General features: G+C 38.1%; 1 protein-coding gene across 1 annotated transcript; it reads left to right on the forward strand.

Moving 5' to 3' along the window:
* The first annotated feature begins 7,835 nt into the window (after nt 1-7,835).
* LOC132497882 (patched domain-containing protein 4-like) lies at nt 7,836-8,255 on the forward strand. Its single transcript, XM_060111420.1, has one exon. It carries the CDS (start codon nt 7,836-7,838, stop codon nt 8,253-8,255), a length of 420 nt encoding a protein of 139 aa, XP_059967403.1.
* The last annotated feature ends 10,898 nt before the right edge of the window (nt 8,256-19,153 follow it).

The following is a 19,153-nucleotide window of genomic DNA, read 5'->3' on the forward strand; positions in this document are numbered from 1 at the left end:
GCAACTGTTTGCAAGAAGACTTAAATTATTAAGCAAAAGTCACTAATTCATCTAATTTTGAAGAAAGATAACGCCATTGGGCCTCTACACCTCATAGGAAGGGGCGATAGACTACAAAGAAAGGATCTGGGAAAAGTAATTATTCATTCATTCACTCAGCACAAACGTGGTATATAGTCACTGTAATGTTCTAGAGCAGCAGTCCCCAGCCTTTTTGGCACCAGGGACTGGTTTCGTGGAAGACGATGTTTCCACGGATGGGGGTGGTGGGGTGCGGGGAGATGGTTCAGGAGGTAATGCAAGCGATGGGGAGTGACGGGCCCGCCACTCACCTCCTGCTGTGTGGCCTGGTTCCTAACAGGCTGCAGACCGCTACCGGTCAGTGGCCCGGGAGTTGGGGACCCCTGTTCTAGAGACTCCCTCTTAGTCTTTTCATTGGTTCATCAGTCTTTTCATTGGTTCATCTTCATAGATAAGAAGTTGCCACATCTCTTTCTTGGCCTCTTCCCTTTCCAAGTAATATTTTCTCCATTTGTATCTCCCTCCTTAATATATATATATATATATATATATTTTTTTTTTTTTTTGCGGTATGCGGGCCTCTCGCTGTTGTGGCCTCTCCTGTTGCGAAGCACAGGCTCCGGACGCGCAGGCTCAGTGGCCATGGCTCACGGGCCCAGGCGCTCCGCGGCATGTGGGATCTTCCCGGACCAGGGCACGAACCCGTGTCCCCTGCATCAGCAGGCGGACTCTTAACCACTGCGCCACCAGGGAAGCCCCCTCCTTAATATTTTTAAAGCTTCATTTACCATCACATGTCTAATGAATCCTCATTTTTAAATCTCCAAACCACACCCATATATCCAAATTCCTATTCAACTTGTCCAGTTGTAAAGCTTTACATGAGCAACAAACTCTACATTCTCAAAACTGAATCGAACAGTTTTGTTTTCCTCCTCCTGTAAGTCCAGGTTTTCCTATAGCATGCAAAAGAATCTCCAGTTGAACAAGACAAAACCTGAGTCCTGCTTTAATCCCCCCCCTCTCTCCCTCACCCCCCCATATCCAATCTAGCATTAAGAGCTGCACATTTTACCTGCAAATATCTCTCAATTCTTTATATGCCTCTGCAATCAATAACCTCTGCCACAGTCCCTAGAAAAATTCAGAGGCTGGCTAACTTCTCCCCTTTCTTATACTCTTCCCCTTTTCAGTACATTCCCCACAATGAAACCAAAAATTGCAAACAGGAAATGTTTTTTCTCTTTCCTTATTTTTAGACAGGTTTGACATAATAACCTGCACATATTTACATTTTACAATCTGCTATGTTTTGACATATGTATAATGTCTGAAATGATCGAAACAATCATAGAAATGGACACACTGCACAAACTTTTCTTCTGCCCCTCGTACACGTTGTCTTATTCTCTGTCTATTCCCTTTGCTCCAGCCAACTGCTGAGCTGCTTTCTTTCACTATAAATTCCTCTGGATTTTCTAGAATTGTATATAAATGGAACCATGCAGTGTACTCTCTTTTCTGTCTGGCTTTGCTTACTTAGCATAGTTACTTTGAGATTTATCTACATTGTGTGTAATGATAGTTTATTCCTTTGTATTGATGAGTAACATTCCACTTTATGGATATACCCCTAATTGTTTATCTATTTACCTGTCGATGGATATTTGAGTTATTTCCAGTTTGGTGCTATTAGGGGTATAGTTGCAGAGTATTGTATGTGGATATATATTTATTTGGGCAAATAATACCTAGGAGTAGGATGGAAGGGTCATACGGTAGCTTTATATTTCACTTTTTAAGAAACTGCAAATTTGTTTTCCAAGCTAGTTGTATGACTCCAGACAGCAAAGTTTGAGAGTTTCATTTGACAAATCATCAGCAACACTTATGCTCAATCTTTTTAATCTTAAATATTCTTTTGGATGTGTTTTGGTATCCCATTGTGATTTTAAAGTGAATTTCTCTAATGATGAATGATATAGAACTCTTTTCATGTGATTGTTTTCCATCCATATGTCTTCTTTAGCAAAGTATCCTTTCAAGTGTTTTGCCTACTTCTTAAAAATTGGTTCTATGCTTCTTAATATTGAATTGTAAGAGTTTTTCATATACTCTAGGTGGATTTCCTTTGTCAGATATATGTTTTATAAATACTTGCTACCAGTCTTTGACCTGCCTTTTCATTATATTATATAAAATATAATTATATGGTTAAAAATATATTAACAATGTCTTTTAAAGAGCAAAATTTTCATTTTGATGAAGTGCAATTTATTGACTTATTTTCTTGTAGTTTGTATTTAAGAATCTTTTCAAGCCAATGGTTACTTAAAGTTTCACCTATGCTTTCTTCTAGAAATGTCACAGGTTTAGGTTTTAAATTAGTTGTATGATCTATTTTAGTTAATTAGTATATGTAGTGTCAGGTAAAGGTTGAGGCTCATTTCTTTTAAACCAGCATCACTTTTTAAAAAGATTGTAATTTATCCCATTGTATTGCCTTGGTACCTTTGCCAAAAATCAATTGATCATATAAGTGTGTATTTCTACTCTTTATGGTATACCTTTGATCTATATATCTACCTTTGCTTCAATACTGCACTGCCTTGATTACTATAACATTATAAGTCTTGAAGTCGGGTACAGTAGGTTCTTCCTTTGTTCTTTTTCAAAGTTGTTCTTGCTATTCTATGTTCCTTGTATATCCATATGAATTTTAGCATCAATTTGCTGAAAAAAACCTACTGAGCATTATTGAACCGACAGATTGATTTGGGGAGAGTTAATATTTACTGATATTGCATATTATGATTCATGAGCATGATGTGTTACTCCATTTACTTAGGTCTTCTTTAATTTCTCTCAGGAATATTTTGCAATTTTAAGTTTAGTATTTTAGTTTATTGAGGCTCTCTGTTTCCTATTATGTCATTTAGGCTGGGAGCAAAAATTTCCTTAATTATTATTTTTTTATCTCTTTAGTATTGGTTAGGTTTACTGTTTGCCATAGATTTTACAAGATATTATAGATTTTAAGGATCTGGGTTGTGTTATTTTCCTCTAAAATATGGTTTGCTCTGGAAGATACTTAAATTCCTAGTAGGTCACTTTGATCTTGTCAACACGTGCATTTTTAGCTTCATAAAGGGGAGTCTATTTCAACTCTGCCCTTACTCCTAAAGTACGGTTCTTCCTCCTAGGGTGTGGTCTTTAGTGTCTCTACTAAAAGATGAAGGTTTCTTCACTTTTGCCACTGCTAAATTCTAGCATCTCTTCAGGACTTTGTGGCTTCTGAAATTGCTACTCAGCTTCCCAGAGTACCTCCTTGTACAAGGCCAGCTTAGGAAACAGCCAAGTACATTAAAGCTTGTTTTTCTTCAGTTTACTGCCCCTTGCCTACCCACAAAAATCAGAGCTGTCTTTAGTCCTAAACTGAACGTTTGACATTTTTATGGATCTTATTTCCCTAAATAGAGCCTTTAAAACACCCTCGGAGAGATAGCCTGCTGGTATGCAGGGCTTATTTTCTGAGCTTTCCATTGAGGCTCATCACTTTGGGTTGGTTGCTCTCCAGAGCCTGCAAGTGAAAGGTATTTTGTATATTTTATCCAGCTTTTATAGTTGTTTATAGTCAGAAGATAAGCTAATTTGTCAAGGCAAGAACAGAAATACTGTTTTTCTTGTCAAATGCAAATGTATCATTTATCAGCTCAAAACTCCTATGTTGCCTTCCATTTTTCTTCACAGCGCACCTGATATATCCAGTATTGTCTGACCCCTGCCTGCTTCCTTTACTTCCTGTATTTTACGTCTTCCCAACACACACTCATAATACACACCGTGCTCAGTCAAAAGGGCTTCTTTCACTTACTGGGATGAGTTGATCCCTTAACCATGATGACTTTTGTGTGTCTTGTGTTCCATTTACTTGAAATGCTTTCCCCACACCCTCTTTGACATGTTAATTAAAATTCATCTTTCTGAGAATGTATCAAATATCCTTTCATGACCCCTTCTTTGAATACATCATTTCCCACTGTTAACAGGCTCTCATACTCCCTTACGTTTTTCCTTCAGGAACCTTACTACACTTTGCAGTTAGTTGTTTTTGTTTGTTTGCTTTTGCTTTTGTTTTACTTAATATCTGCTTTTTCGCTTCTGAAGGCAGGGACTATATGTGTTTTGCACGCACAGAATCTAGTCCAGGCAGTCCTTACTTCTCACAGCTCTGATATGCAAATATTTTAGTTACCACTGAAATCAGTAGATAACACCAGTCCGCAGACAACATGGTTCCAATTTTAGTTACTACCATGTATTAACTGGGAAGAATTACATAAAGTGCAAACATCATTGCCAACTCTTTAATCCACGAATCACCCTGTGAATAACGGATTTGCCTCTTTTTTCCAGCATCTGTCATTGAGTGGTCATTGCGTAGCTCTTATTCAGTTCAGGTACAGACAGCACAGCATGTAGTTACATTGCCTCCTTGCCTCCCAGTGACAAACCCACGTGACATTTTACAAAAATGCATAATTGGAAAAGAGAGTTGGCCAACAAAGAAAAAGTGCCACTAAGAGATAAAAGTGATGATGCTGGAAGTGAAACTCAAATGGCACATAAATGGAGTTATAGAAGAGATGACGGATGTGGGAGTGTTGATGCTGTTTCCCTTCTGTAGACATGAGATATGCAGTCAGAGGAATTTAGTAAAGGTGAACTTATGGAGATGAATGAGGAAAGTGGTTGTGATAAAAGGCTAAAGTTTTCCTAAAGGAAATGGCACTGGCAAAAATCTTCATAATTAAAGGAAGTCTGAGAGATATTTCACAACATTAAAAGTGCAAAGGATGAAATATTGGAAGCTGATCCCAGCTGTCTTAGTCAGCTTGGGCTTTCATAGCAAAGTACCGTAGACTAAGCAGCTTGTGAACAACAGAAATTTATTTCTCATAGATCTGGAGGCTGAAGTTCATGATCAGCGTGACAGCATGGACGGATTCTGGTGAGAACCCTCTTCTGGGTTGCAGATGGCTGACTTCTTGTATCCTCACGTAGCAGGAAGAGAGATAGCTAGCTCTCTGGCCTCTTCTTTTTTTTTTTTTTTTTTTTTTTTGCTGTACGCGGGCCTCTCACTGCTGTGGCCTCTCCCGTTGCGGAGCACAGGCTCCGGACACACAGGCCCCGCGGCCATGGCTCGCGGGCCCAGCCGCTCCGCGGCACGTGGGATCCTCCGGGATCGGGGCACGAACCCGCGTCCCCTGCATCGGCAGGCGGACTCTCAACCACTGCGCCACCGGGGAAGCCCTGGCCTCTTCTTATGAGGGTATTAATCCTATTCATGAGGGCTCCACCTTCATGACCTAATTACCTCCCAGAGGCCCCACCTTCAAACTCAATAACATTGGGATCAGCGTTTTGGGGGGACACAAACATTCAGTCCATTGTACCAACTTAGAAAGAAGTATGACAGTGACAATTCACCAAGACATGGAGAAGATGCTCACTACTTACTCTAAGATTTTTAAAAAAGAAAATTTAATTGTTAATATTTAAAAGTACAATAGCGTTTTAAATAACAACGTACTGGGCTTCCCTGGTGGCGCAGTGGTTGAGAGTCCGCCTGCCGATGCAGGGGACGCGGGTTCGTGCCCCAGTCCGGGAAGGTCCCACATGCCGTGGAGCGGCTGGGCCATGGCCGCTAAGCCTGCATGTCTGGAGCCTGTGCTCCGCAACGGGAGAGGCCACAACAGTGAGAGGCCCGCGTACTGCAAAAAAAGAAAAAAAGAAACAAAGAAAAAAACAGTGTGGGCTTAGATTTGTGGGCATACAAATTGAAGTAAATTAGAGAGAGAATCTAAAACTATGTTTAAGAAGTTTCATATATGATGCTTTTCAGGAACTTGATATAATATTTAAATTGAATAATGTGCTGCTATCAGATAATCAGTTATACCTTGTGAATAAGGGAAGATATTACTATGAAACTCCAAAAACAGCTAATTAGAGTTCAGTTCACTTCTAATCTTCGATTTTGCTCTCAATCTATCTTCCTATTTTGTCAAGAGCATAAACTTGTGAGTTTTCTAGGACTTCATCATAATTCTTTATGTTTATGTGTGTAAATATATGTGTATGTGCTTGTATATATATATATATTTTATATATTTGCTTATGTCTATATATCTTTTGAATCTATATGTACCTTCTTGTATATATGTAGAAAGACACATATTTCTTCTTGCTTTTAACTTTTACTATAAAAGTTTCAAATATATGAACAGAATATTAAAGTGAACTACTGTGTACCTCAAGACAGTTAAAACTGTTAAAATCTGAATCTGTAAATGCCCAGAGCACACTCTTCTAATGCTTTAGAGGTAGTTCTGCCAAGGTTGAAGTGATTGAACCCTCCAGAAGTCTGATTTTTCCTTTCACAAAAAATAAATGTCTCATGTTTCCCCATCAGTCAAACGTGATTGTGAGCCTCTTTGCCACTTCCCTTTTTCCTCTTGTCTCAATGTATGTAACTAGAATGTAGCCAGTTTGCTGCTGGATTTCAGCTCAGAGCAGGAAAGTAGCTCAGCATCCCAACTACCCACCTTCAGGGAGCCAAACAAGAGTGCAGGGGCGGAGTTAAGGATCGGCTCAGGGGAGAACCAACTGAGGTGGCCGGGGGCGCCCAGGGGATGACGGTTCAGCTTTAAGAACTCTTTCTTTTTAGTCCTGATGAGCATAAAGAATTGCGTACCTGCAGGGCATACATTTGATCGCTAGGTGCTGGCACCAACTGCCAAGGCCGCTGCTCCAGGCCCCTCTCCTCTGGGGAGAGCCCATGCGCCCCGGCAGAGATTCCACTTCTGTGCAGTCCGCAGCTGCGGGTTTTGAACGGTGTATTGCAAAGAACCCGCGCACACTGATTTATTAAAAATGCAGCATAGCCCTCTCTGCTGCTTGTCATCCAATCAAAACAAAATTAGTGCGTAGAGGATATTGGAACGTGTTCAAAGTTGCCTTCTCAGGTCCGCCTCCCACCAGCCTCTCTGGCCATCATCCTCATTTCACTGATTCCTCCATTTCCTTGCAAAGGAAGGAGGTGGCGACAACAACAAAAATTCTTACCAAAAAATGACTATTCTTTAAAGAGTCATTATAGTCCCTCTAGTGGGACAGGTATTAACATGTTTACAGAGTCCCATTTTACAGAGTTCTAGTTAGGAAACGCAGTTCATCCGGGCGGAGAGGAAATCCACTCAGGTGGACCGGTCCACACTGGCCACCTCCCCCGAGGAGGGTGGGCGAACCTGCCGGAATGGGTGGGGGCAGGAGGGTTGCCTCGAGATGGAGACTTAAAGATCCGCGGGCTCGGGCGGGGAGCGCAGCGGAAACCGGGGTCTGGGGCCGCAGGAAACCGGCAGTTTAAGAATTTGCTAACCCTTTCGGACTTCCCTGGAGGTCCCGTGGTTAAGACTCCGCGCTTCAACGGTAGGGGGCGCGGGGTCCATCCTTGGTTAGGGAACTAAGATCCCGTATGCCCCGCCGCCGGCCAAAAAAAAAAAGAAAAGAAAAGAATTTGCTGTGTCGTAGCACCTGCTGCTGTGTGTGAAAAAGTGCAAAGAGAGTGCGCTTGAGAAGCACCTGGCAAAGCGCTGGCGCGAGATGAAGGGACGGCGAAGGCGGAGGGCTTGGTGTGGACTGCTGGCGTGGCGGCGATGGGACCGCGAGGTGGGCGATCATGAAGCCAGGTGACCGTGACGAGTGGAGAGGGTCTGGTGCTGCACCTGTCACTGTGCTAGACCTGGTGGAGGATGCTGCGGCAGGTGCTTCACCACAGGCTGGGCTCGTGCGTGAGCCGGCACCGGCTCTTTTTCCTCACCGTGCCCGCAGTCCTGACCATCACCTTCGGCCTCGGCGCGCTCAACCGCTTCCAGCCCGAGGGCGACCTGGAGCGCATGGTCGCTCCCAGCCACAGCCTGGCCAAGATCGAGCGCAGCCTGGCCAGCAGCCTTTTCCCCCTGGGCCAGTCCAAAAGCCAGCTCTATTCGGACTTACACACCCCCGGGAGGTATGGCAGGGTGATCCTCCTCTCCCCACCCGGGGACAATGTTTTGCTCCAGGCTGAGGGGATCCTGCAGACCCGCCGAGCTGTGCGCTTCTGCCAGTTAAAGAGGCAGCTCTTCATTTCTTGCCCTAAACAAGCAGAGAAAATGCAGAGGTTTCATCTTTAAGACACAGAAGACAATTGCTTCTTTCATTGGAGAAGGTGTGGATGAATTTGGAAGGAAAAACTAAAGTAAAACAATATCAAAGGCACAATTATATACTTATTGGTTGGTTAGTTACTGGAAGGTGGATAGTGAGCCTTTAGCGTTGCCAGGGACTTTATTTCCCTTGCCAAGAGAAATAAACGTAGCTACCAGCAGCCTGGCTAGAACTTGGTACTGAGTGTCTGTACCGATGTATGCCTGTGTGACGGTCAATAATAAGCTTTGACTATAATTGGGATTCCATGAATTTATGTATGACCGTAGTAGGAATCCCAACAATCACGTATATTTGTGCTTGCATGCAAAAATAGCTTCTCCCTAGGTCTAAATGGAAATAATCATATGCTACATGCTAGGGTTGGTAAACTTGACCATAAGCAAATATTTTAGGCTTTGCAGACCACACACTATCTTTGTTATATAGTCTTTTTTTTCTTCTCTTTTTTTCTCTTTATTGTTTTTAACAATAGTTTAAAAATGAAAAAAAAAATCAACTCGCAGGCCAAACAAAATCATGCCAGGGGTCAGATTTGGACCCCAGACCATGGTTTGCTAATCTCTGAAATAGAAGTTTGTATATAATCAGAGGGGTTTATCTTCCCTTTTTAACTATTCAATGACTTTAGTGTGAAAATGTGTTTCCTCTTCATTTTCTAATCCCTTTTACTGTGCCCTCTACGACTCAGCTTGCCAGAACACCTGACCATTTGATTCCCTGTGGTCCATATGGTGTGTTTTAGTTGTCTGCAGCTGATTTCCTGGTCAGGGAATTAGAAATTGAGGAAATAGGTGGAAAAAGAAATGATCTGACAATTCTTTGTCATGGAAGAATTAGCCAGTTTGTGTTAGGAAACAATCTGAAGTTAAACTTTTAAATTCACAAAGTCATAGGTGAGAAGCTTTAAGTAAATCAGAAGACATTCTTCTCTAAGTGTATTTCGATACTAAGTAGACCTCAGTCCAGAACTTCCTAGAAACTTTGGTACATCTGATTATCTTGACAAGGGAGAAACACAGATACTGGTTTTGTGTGGGCCACCAACTTGAGTGCGAAACTTCTGGGACGAAGCTGATTTAAAGAAAGAGGAGTAGCTTAGAATGATGCCATAGAGCAAACAAAACATACATATGATCAAAAGCATTGACGAAAAGAGCTAACCATCTGGAGTTTTCACATTTAAGCAGTGTGAAAAGCACATCTGAACATATGCACAATGTTGGAGTGTGATTTGTTTTGCATTTTAAAGTCAAATTTATAGATTTAAAGATCAAGGCTCAAACGCGTCTACTATTACTATGAAATATGCCATAAAGCACAGGGGGCAGGGGGCGCAGAGTAGATTCTAACATTACTTTCTGCACCTGTTTGAGATGTCCGTTATTGTCACAAATTTTTGTAACATTAGTCCAATCAATACTATTGGACCTAGAGTTCCATCCTTCAAGTGTGTCTGTTGAAGCAATCTGACGTGGTCAGATTGGCTCTTTAATTAAAACACTGTGCATCATGTAAAAAACAATCTCTCCTGACTTAAATGGAACATGGGTCTGAACATTAATTAGGAAACAGTCTAAACTAAAAATAAGTTTTTCTCATGATTCATTAGCCAGCGTAATCATAGGCAATACTTTTAGCTTACAAGAAGGAAAATCAATCATCATAACATGACTCTTTCCCTTTGATGAGTGTAAGAAGGTGACAATTTTCATAGATTTCCCACATCCAAATAATGGATGAACTAATCCAGTATTTCCACAGTAAAATGAATGGGGAAGAAAAACAGAAAACCTTAGTCTTTGATTATAAGGTTTTATGCAGCTCCAGATCCAAATTTCTTGGTTAAGAGGTAAAGACATTAAGCAAGTTTGGTTTCGCTGCAAATAGCGTTTGACTTGAATTCCATTTTTAAATCATAGTGTTTGTTTTAGCAGATCTCTACATTAAAGTTGAAAAATCATATTATAGTTGGAAATTGTCTCTTCAAAATGTCATTTATTAACTACAGACAAAATACCTAGATGGAATTTAACTGATTGTAAAGATCGCATTAAATGGACACAAGTGAACAGTTTGTAGGCTCTTCCATAATGGTGATGTAAATTCCATTTACATAAATGGCAAAGACTGATCCAACAAGACCCTACCTCGCATCTTCAGTGTTACTAGTAGCTGAATGTCCCATTAGCAACTCTGGGGACAAAGGCAGTTACACTGAGATATGTGAGCTGGTCTGTTTGAACACCTTACTTTTACTATGATTCAATGTACTTCACTAACTGGGAGGTAATCTAACTTTGTGTATGTGTATGCAGTTTTTCAACACAAGATGTACTGCAATGTATAATCAATATGAAAGTTATAAATTATTATGATTTTGTGCAAAACTCTCACAGAGAAAAATAAGTCATAAACCAAAATTTGATATATTCTATCATTTTATTATTTGCAAGTATTAATATAGGACTCTGGGTTATTTTAAATTATTGATAGCATTCCACCCATCTCACTTCATTCAAATACTTTTTCACAGAATAGTGAACTAACTAAAGGCTAACTAAACATATGTTAATTTTAGGTATTTATTAGTTATTGAAATTAGGAAGAAAGATCCTTATAACACCCGGTAATGCTTTCCTATGTGAATTTTAATTCTCTGGATTAAATAAATTTTTCCAAAATAACAGTTTGAAAAAAATCTATAATTGAAGATAAACCTATATACTAAAAACTGTGAAAAGAAACACTGCTGAATATCAAACAAATCTGAAGCGCTGTGACTGCTTTACATCCCTCCTAATTATGCATCTTACATTAGACTTCTCTTACTTTGGCTCTTCACATTATTTTTTTGCACTAAAAGTTTGTTCTTTTTTTCCTTCCAAATAGTTAACTACCCTTGAGTAGAAATACACAGAAAGATTAACTGGCCTTCCATTTATATTTAATTCAGTAATTGTAGCTACTTTAAGCAAATGATTTCCATATGTTTTTTATTCCATCTTTATTTTGAGGGAGTTCTAGATTGTCTTTTGTTTGTGGGGCACTTCACCAACATAGATATGCCCTCCCATTGTGTCATTCTAATGCTTAATTCTATACATTTTTAAAATTCTGCTTTTGCATCTTTACATTTCCCTGATTTCTCCAATTTTATAAAAGCCATCAATACCGCTCCCTGATAGTTTTTCTTTCCTTAAGAGTTCATGGTAAGATTGTATTGATAGTTCCCTCTTCCTGAAAGTTAGGCACAGCCATGAAATATGACTGTAAGGAAGATGTATTATTTCTGAGTGGAAGGAATAAATTGCCAGGGCTCTTCTCTTCTCTACTGCTCTCCTCCCCTGCCAGAATTACAGAAGCACCATGAGAAGGACAGCATTGACCCATGACATGGAGATCAGCCGCCTGGGTAATTACCCACAGTGGACCTTACACGAACAAGAAACCACCTTTGTTGTTGCAAATCACTGAGATTGGAGAGTTGGCTAGCATTCATTCAACTCTGCCATGTTATGTCAATCACCATACTATTCTTCCATAATTTCACTCCGTCCATGCTCCTGCATATAGATTTTCAATTCTGTGATTACTGATTTTGACTTCACAGAGCCACCAATGCAATGAGACAAGGCCCAACCATTTCTAAGCAAGAAAATATGAAATCCAGGTCCTAAACCTCACTCTTTCTACCAGCTCTGGGTAATAAAGCACCAAAATCTCCTTCCAAAATGTGTTCTATAGGAATAACTCTAGTAGCCCTATTTATCTCATCACAGTGTTATAAGAAAAAAATGGTTTATGTGGAGGTTTTTTTGAAAGTGATTTTTATTGGAAAATACTGTCACTGGTATCATTATTGACCTTTGGTTGGAAAACAATGATACTAGTAAAAGGCTTATTTTTATTTCATATTCATTTGACCTCTTTAACACTCTACATGTTGATTACTTCTTATATCATGGAACTGTTATGTTTCCAGCTAAATTAATGTGGATTTACACCCAGTATTTCCAGTCATACATTTTATATTATTGGTCTCCCTTTTGTCTGTGCTCTGAATTCAGGTCTCCTATTTGGAAATTTTCCTACAGAGAACACTTTCTCCATTTCTGTTAATCTGAATTTTCCCTAGAGTTTCAGACATGCTTTAGGATATGTTGTGAAAAACAACATAAAATATTGGGTAATATATTGATAATTATACTTTAAATGCTTTTCCCTAAAATGCGTTTCCAAAAAGAATCTTTTAAGATTAATATTTCTCTGAACAAAGCTTTAAGTAGTTTCAGGATTAATGCTCAGAAAGATTAAATTACCCACCTGATTCTATTTTCAAACTGCAAATAAAAGCAGGTTTTCTTTTTTACATTTTATTTATTTTATTTATTTTTAAAATATTTTTATTTTTTGTTAAATATATTTTTTATATTAAAATAGATCTTTATTGGAGTATAATTGCTTCACAATACTGTGTTAGTTTCTGTTGCACAACAAAGCGAATCAGCCACATGCATACACATGTCCCCATATCCCCTCCCTCTTGTGCCTCCCTCCCACCCTTCCTATCCCACCCCTCTAGGTCATCAAAAAGCACAGAGCCGAACTCCCTGTGCTATGGTGCTGCTTCCCACCAGCCAACTATTTTCCATTTGATAGTGTATATGTCGACGCTACTCTCACTTTGCCCAGGCTTAGCCCTGCCATCCCATGTCTTCAAGTCCATTTTCTATGTCTACCTCTTTATTCCTGCCCTGCAACTAGGTTCATCAGTACCATTTTTTTTTTAAGATTCCATATATATGCGTTAGCATATGGTATTTGTTTTTCTCTTTCTGACTTACTTCACTCTGTATTGCAGACTCTAGGTCCATCCACCTCACTACAAATAACTCAATTTCGTTTCTTTTTATAGCTGAGTAAAATTCCATTGTATATATGTGCCACATCTTCTTTATCCATTCATCTGTCGATGGACACAGGTTGCTTCCATGTCCTGGCTATTGTAAATACACCTACAATGAACATTGTGGTACATGACTTTTTTTTTTTACAACTTTATTGGAGTATAATTGCTTCACAATGGTTTATTAGTTTCTGCTTTATAACAAAGTGAATCAGTTATACATATACATCTGTTCCCATATCCCTTCCCTCTTGCATCTCCCTCCCTCCCACTCTCCCTATCCCACCCCTCCAGGAGGTCACAAAGCACTGAGCTGATCTCCGTGCTATGCGGCTGCTTCCCACTAGCTATCTACCTTACGTTTGGTAGTGTATATATGTCCATGCCTCTCTCTCGCTTTGTCACAGCTTACCCTTCCCCCTCCCCATATCCTCAAGTCCATTCTCAAGTAGGTCTGTGTCTTTATTCCTGTCTTAACCCTAGGTTCTTCATGACATTTTTTTTTCTTAAATTCCATATATATGTGTTAGCATACAGTATTTGTCTTTCTCTTTCTGACTTACTTCACTCTGTATGACAGACTCTAGGTCTATCCACCTCATTACAAATAGCTCAATTTCGTTTCTTTTTATGGCTGAGTACTATTCCATTGTATATATGTGCCACATCTTCTTTATCCATTCATCCGATGATGGACACTTAGGTTGTTTCCATCTCCGGGCTATTGTAAATAGAGCTGCAATGAACATTTTGGTACATGACTCTTTTTGAATTATGGTTTTCTCAGGGTATATGCCCAGTAGTGGGATTGCTGGGCCATATGGTAGTTTTATTTTTAGTTTTTTAAGGAACCTCCATACTGTTCTCCATAGTGGCTGTCCAATTTACATTCCCACCAACAGTGCAAGAGGGTTCCCTTTTCTCCACACCCTCTCCAGCATTTATTGTTGGCAGATTTTTTCATAATGGCCATTCTGACTGGCATGAGGTGATACCTCATTGTAGTTTTGATTTGTATTTCTCTAATAATTAGTGATGTTGAGCATTTTTTCATGTGCCTCTTGGCCATCTGTATGTCTTCCTTGGTGAAATGTCTATTTAGGTCTTCCACCCATTTTTTAACTGGATTGTTTGTTTTTTTTGATACTGAGCTCCATGAGCTGTTTGTATATTTTGGAGATTAATCCTTTGTCTGTTGTTTCATTTGCAAATATTTTCTCCCATTCTGAGGGTTGTCTTTTTGTCTTGTTTATGGTTTCCTTTGCTGTGCAAAAGCTTTTAAGTTTAATTAAGTCCCATTCGTTTTTGATGTTAATAGGCAACCCGATACTTCACAAAAATACAATAATATTTTACTTTTAAACACTTTCTTTAGAGTAAAAAAATCTATTTGTAGCAGCTTGTAAAATTGTATACAAAAAGCCTGTAATAACTACCAAGTGAGTTTATAATACATCCATCTTGACTTTACTCCTCTCCTATGAAATACATGGAAAATTCTAAAGATAGGTTTTTCAGCAGGTTACACTAAACTGTCACTATCCTATACTAAAGGAAACACACTTTTAAAAGATAAGAAATCTAATATTCCACTTTGAGTTTTCCTTTTTGGTTTTGACAGAAACAGTCTTATTCATAATAGTTTGTTCAGATGCTTGCCTAGTGTAAGCATCATAGGAAGAAATTCAATTTCTATGTGCAAAAAGCTAGAGTGCCTGCTTTAGATCAAAACTGGGGTCTGAGCTTAAATGGTTCACATTTTAGGGAAAACCTCTAGGTCATATTTGTTCAAAGATACCTTACAAATTGGAGTCATTCCAATCTACTTTAGCTTAAGACCAGGAAATCTGGCTTGAAAGAGTAAGGTTGATTTTAGAGAAATCCCATAACTACAGTGACACTGTTTTAAAAAGACTGGGAGAAAAATACATATAAATTTCCTATACCTAAATCTGTAACTGAAAACTGATTATTTGACTCTGAGCACATATCTTAGGCCCATATGTCAGTGTGTACCAGCTTTAGGACATGTATCAAGTGAAATTAACAGCATACTTGTCTCAAAAATACAAATAATTTGAAGAAAAAGATGACTATGTCACAAAGCATAAATATAAATAGCAATTTTAACTCCAGAGTGATACTTACCATGCTTAATACATGGAGAAAATATTCTTAGAGAGACCCAATAAGTGTACATATACAGGAAACAACAATCATATCTGAATATCAAATTCTGTGTATATCATATTCACAAGATAACTAAATAATAGACCAGGAAACTTCCTGCTCTACTAAGAGCAGATCTATTGCAGTAGTAAACTAAGTAATGCGTTATCTTCAATCGTCAATAACTGCTTGCAACAGAGCTTGTACCTTTTAATATAGTAAATCCTAGATAGGATAAAATTTAGACCTGTAAATGTTTACTTAACTCTTTGCATCCTCTATGAAGTAACACTATCAGCCAACAAAAACTGTTATCTCCAAAAGACAAAAAAAAAGTGGGCTAGAGGAAATGAAAAACTGTAGCTCTTTGCATCTGATGATGCATTTATGATTAAGAAGAAACAAGTACCTCAGATGTTAAGGACATTGCATCTGCAAAAAGAAATTAGGTTTTAAATCTTTTTTCACTGTTTCACAACCCAGCTGAAGCAACCCATAAACAAAGTAATGCACCATTTCAAAATTTTTATCCTTTTTTATCTGAAGACTCTGGTTTGCATTCATTCCCGTGTAGAAGAATGCAATCTAAAGATAATGATATCAAACAGATGTGTTGGGACTTTTAAAAATTTACATGTAATTTACATATAATAAAATGCATTGATTTTAAGTGTTTAATTCTACAAAATTTGACAATTATAAGTACCCACATAATAATCCTCATAAAAGGGTAAACAAAGAACATTTCCATCCTACCATCTATATTCAAGAAGAGTTCACTTTTATAGTTGTAATTCCAATGTTATATAGAAGTTCGTTGAACAACTTTAGCAAAAGACATCAGAGACTCAAACTAGGATTATGTCAGTAGAAATGAGAAAAAGTAAAGTCAACGGAGAGATATTGTGAATGTGGAATAATCAGGTTTGGCAACTGGTTGGATGTAGGGAGCAAAAAGAAATAATTAAAAGATCCCAATTTAGAACTGGCTGACTAGAAGAATTATAAATAAATACGAAAAGCTCGTGTTTTTACAGAAGGGATGAATTCAGCTTTGGACATGTAGTCATTCATCAGGAAATCCATGTCAAAATAATCAGCTGGAATGTATACTAGCGTTGAAATGATTACCAGTTGTGATTTTGATTATAGGTTAGCTCTGCCTACAATGTTAATCAGAGATTTTTTTTATGACTTGGAGATGACGTACATAAAAGTATACGTTTCAGAATTCTGTGCAATGTGGGGAAAATATCCTCACAGACGAGCAGTCAGGTTTCAGGAGACTGAAAAAAATAAATCAAAGGTCCATCACTTCTGAGCATTCTTTAAACTGAGAAGTTTATTTTCTTTTTTTAATTTTGTTTTGTTTACCAGTTTTTAGACTTCAGTAACCCAGATTTTTTTTTAATTTTTATTGGAGTCTAGTTGATTTACAATGTTATGTTAGTTTCAGGTATATAGCAAAGTGCATCTGTTATACATATATCCACTCTTTTTTAGATTCTCTTCCCATGTAGGCCATTACAGAGTATTGAGTAAAGTTCCCTGTGCTATACAGTAGGTCCTTATTAGTTATCTATTATATATATAGTAGTGTGTATGTGTCAATCTCAATCTTCCAATTTATCAAGCTGGAGGGATAACCCAGATTTTTTATGTTTCTGGAAAACATTAAGAGAATTGAATTTTGGGGGTGAAATTGATTATGTGGTTAAAACCAAGATTCGTATGTGAGCCCTCCCTTATCCTGCAGTGGGTGATAAGTTCAGATTTTTCAGGTTTGAGAATATTTTAATGAAGACCTGTGGGTCAATATATGTTAGTGATGAAAGATTACTGTGTGTTTGTGTAAGAGCATGAGTAAACTTTTTTAGGTTCGCTCTGGTTACCACTCATGGAATGGAGAAAACATGATAAATTGTGAGACATGAGGATTTAAGCATTAAAGGATCTGAAGAACATAAGCTTAGAGTCGTACCCTAAGGTATCCTTTATTGAATGGCTTCTCTGTGTTAGGCACTGTGCTGTTTTTTATTTGCCTCATTTCACTTAATCCTACCAACAGCCGATGTAATATATCCAAAAATCATGTTTTTATACCATTCACAAAACATATGGTTCTTATTCTTTCTTTTCTCTTTTATACATAATCCCTTACTTTCTGGTGTCTCTGATGTCAAACATTTTCACGGTTTCCATAACCTGCAGGGGAAGGCACGGCAACTTGTCTGTCCCCCTCACGCCATTGTTAACCATCCATTTCCAGGTTTAACTTCTACTCTGGATTCGAACAGCTTTCAGTCGACTGTAACTGATCTGGGAGAACAATATGGCCTCATTTTTTAGGCTTTTTTTCTTCCGAAGTATTGACCTTTCCCAGTCTTCTTTCTGCTTCACTTCCTTGAAGAAGTAGGTTCCTTCTGACCTTGAAACAATCTCCTTGAATTCCAGGTTGTTCTGGAATCTCTCTTCCTTCTGACTCTTTGTGCTGTTTTGTACGTAGCTTCCTTTCCTCTTCCTGTCCCTGATGATGGTCCTGTCTATAGTACTTTTTTTTTGGACACTCCATATTTCAAGCTTTTAATAATCAGTTTCTCTTAATTAATATATCTCATCTCATAGTAGCATCTGTTATGTCTCTTTTGATGACTTGTAAGTTATTTTGAGTACCAGGTGTTCACCTCAATTCCAGTCTCAGAATTTCTACTTCCTGCAAGTGAACTTAACTTGGAATTAACCATTAATTTAATGCATAAAAGCTAGCTAGAGAAGGTTTCTGTTGTTTTGTATCAAAATAAATTTACTTAATGCATATAAAGATGAACTGTCATTTCTCCATAGTTCATCCCAATAACCCTGTCCCTGCTTATACTATATGCATGTACATGGGAAGAAATGTATCTTAATTATGTGGCCTCCAAGAACATATCACATGAAATGCATTTATTAAATGGACATTAATTGAAAGAACATAGGAATGAGTAAGTCAGTCGTCACTTATTATCTATTAGTCACTTATTAACTAATAACAATTATCATTTATTATGCTTTCTGTATATCAATCAAAATATTTTCTTATTTGTTGGGGCATTGTTAATGCAACTAGGACTCAGACCACATCCTAGGGAATGAAGGCAAAATAAGTATTACACTATCCAAAGTCAAATAGCTGTACATTGTGGATTGGGTAATGAATTGCTCATCTCTTCTTCAAGCTATTTGCATTATACCTGTTTGTGTGTTGTTATTTTTGGAGAAAACTTTATTAAATTATGAAGTAACTGCTATAAGCCCAGTGGTATGTTCTTACAAGTAACATGTAATTAATTCCACACTGGAAGAGTGAACAACATTTTTGTTTGATGTGTCACAACAGGTCTGGGTTACAACGTATCTCAAGGGAAAATAGCAGTTACCAAATTTCACATTCACTATATTGCTAATCTTTCTTGATCCCAGAAAGGCTTCCTCCACCACTTTAGCTGTTCTGATTCAGTGGCCCAATTCGATTCTCTGATATCATAGGAATGAATTTGAACCTATTATGAGACACACATTTTCCTGCGTGGTTGATATTTTATTGTATAGAAAATAACCCAACTTACACACTTAGTGGAGTTTTTACATCAAAAAGTTGACCGAAAATCCTAATTTGTGCATAACATTCATTACATTTTATACTGAAAATACACTAAGTGTGAATGCATGTCTACTTTCTAAAAATATTATCAACCCAATGACCAAATGAAGAATAAAAATGAATGTGTGTCCTATAAAGAAATA

The sequence above is a fragment of the Mesoplodon densirostris genome, chromosome 10 (genome assembly GCF_025265405.1).
Source record: "Mesoplodon densirostris isolate mMesDen1 chromosome 10, mMesDen1 primary haplotype, whole genome shotgun sequence".
NCBI classification, from domain to species: domain Eukaryota; kingdom Metazoa; phylum Chordata; class Mammalia; order Artiodactyla; family Ziphiidae; genus Mesoplodon; species Mesoplodon densirostris.

What these genes read in the sequence shown, in the direction of transcription:
- LOC132497882 (XM_060111420.1), top strand. Translation starts at nt 7,836, where the DNA reads ATGCTGCGGCAGGTGCTTCACCACAGGCTGGGCTCGTGCGTGAGCCGG.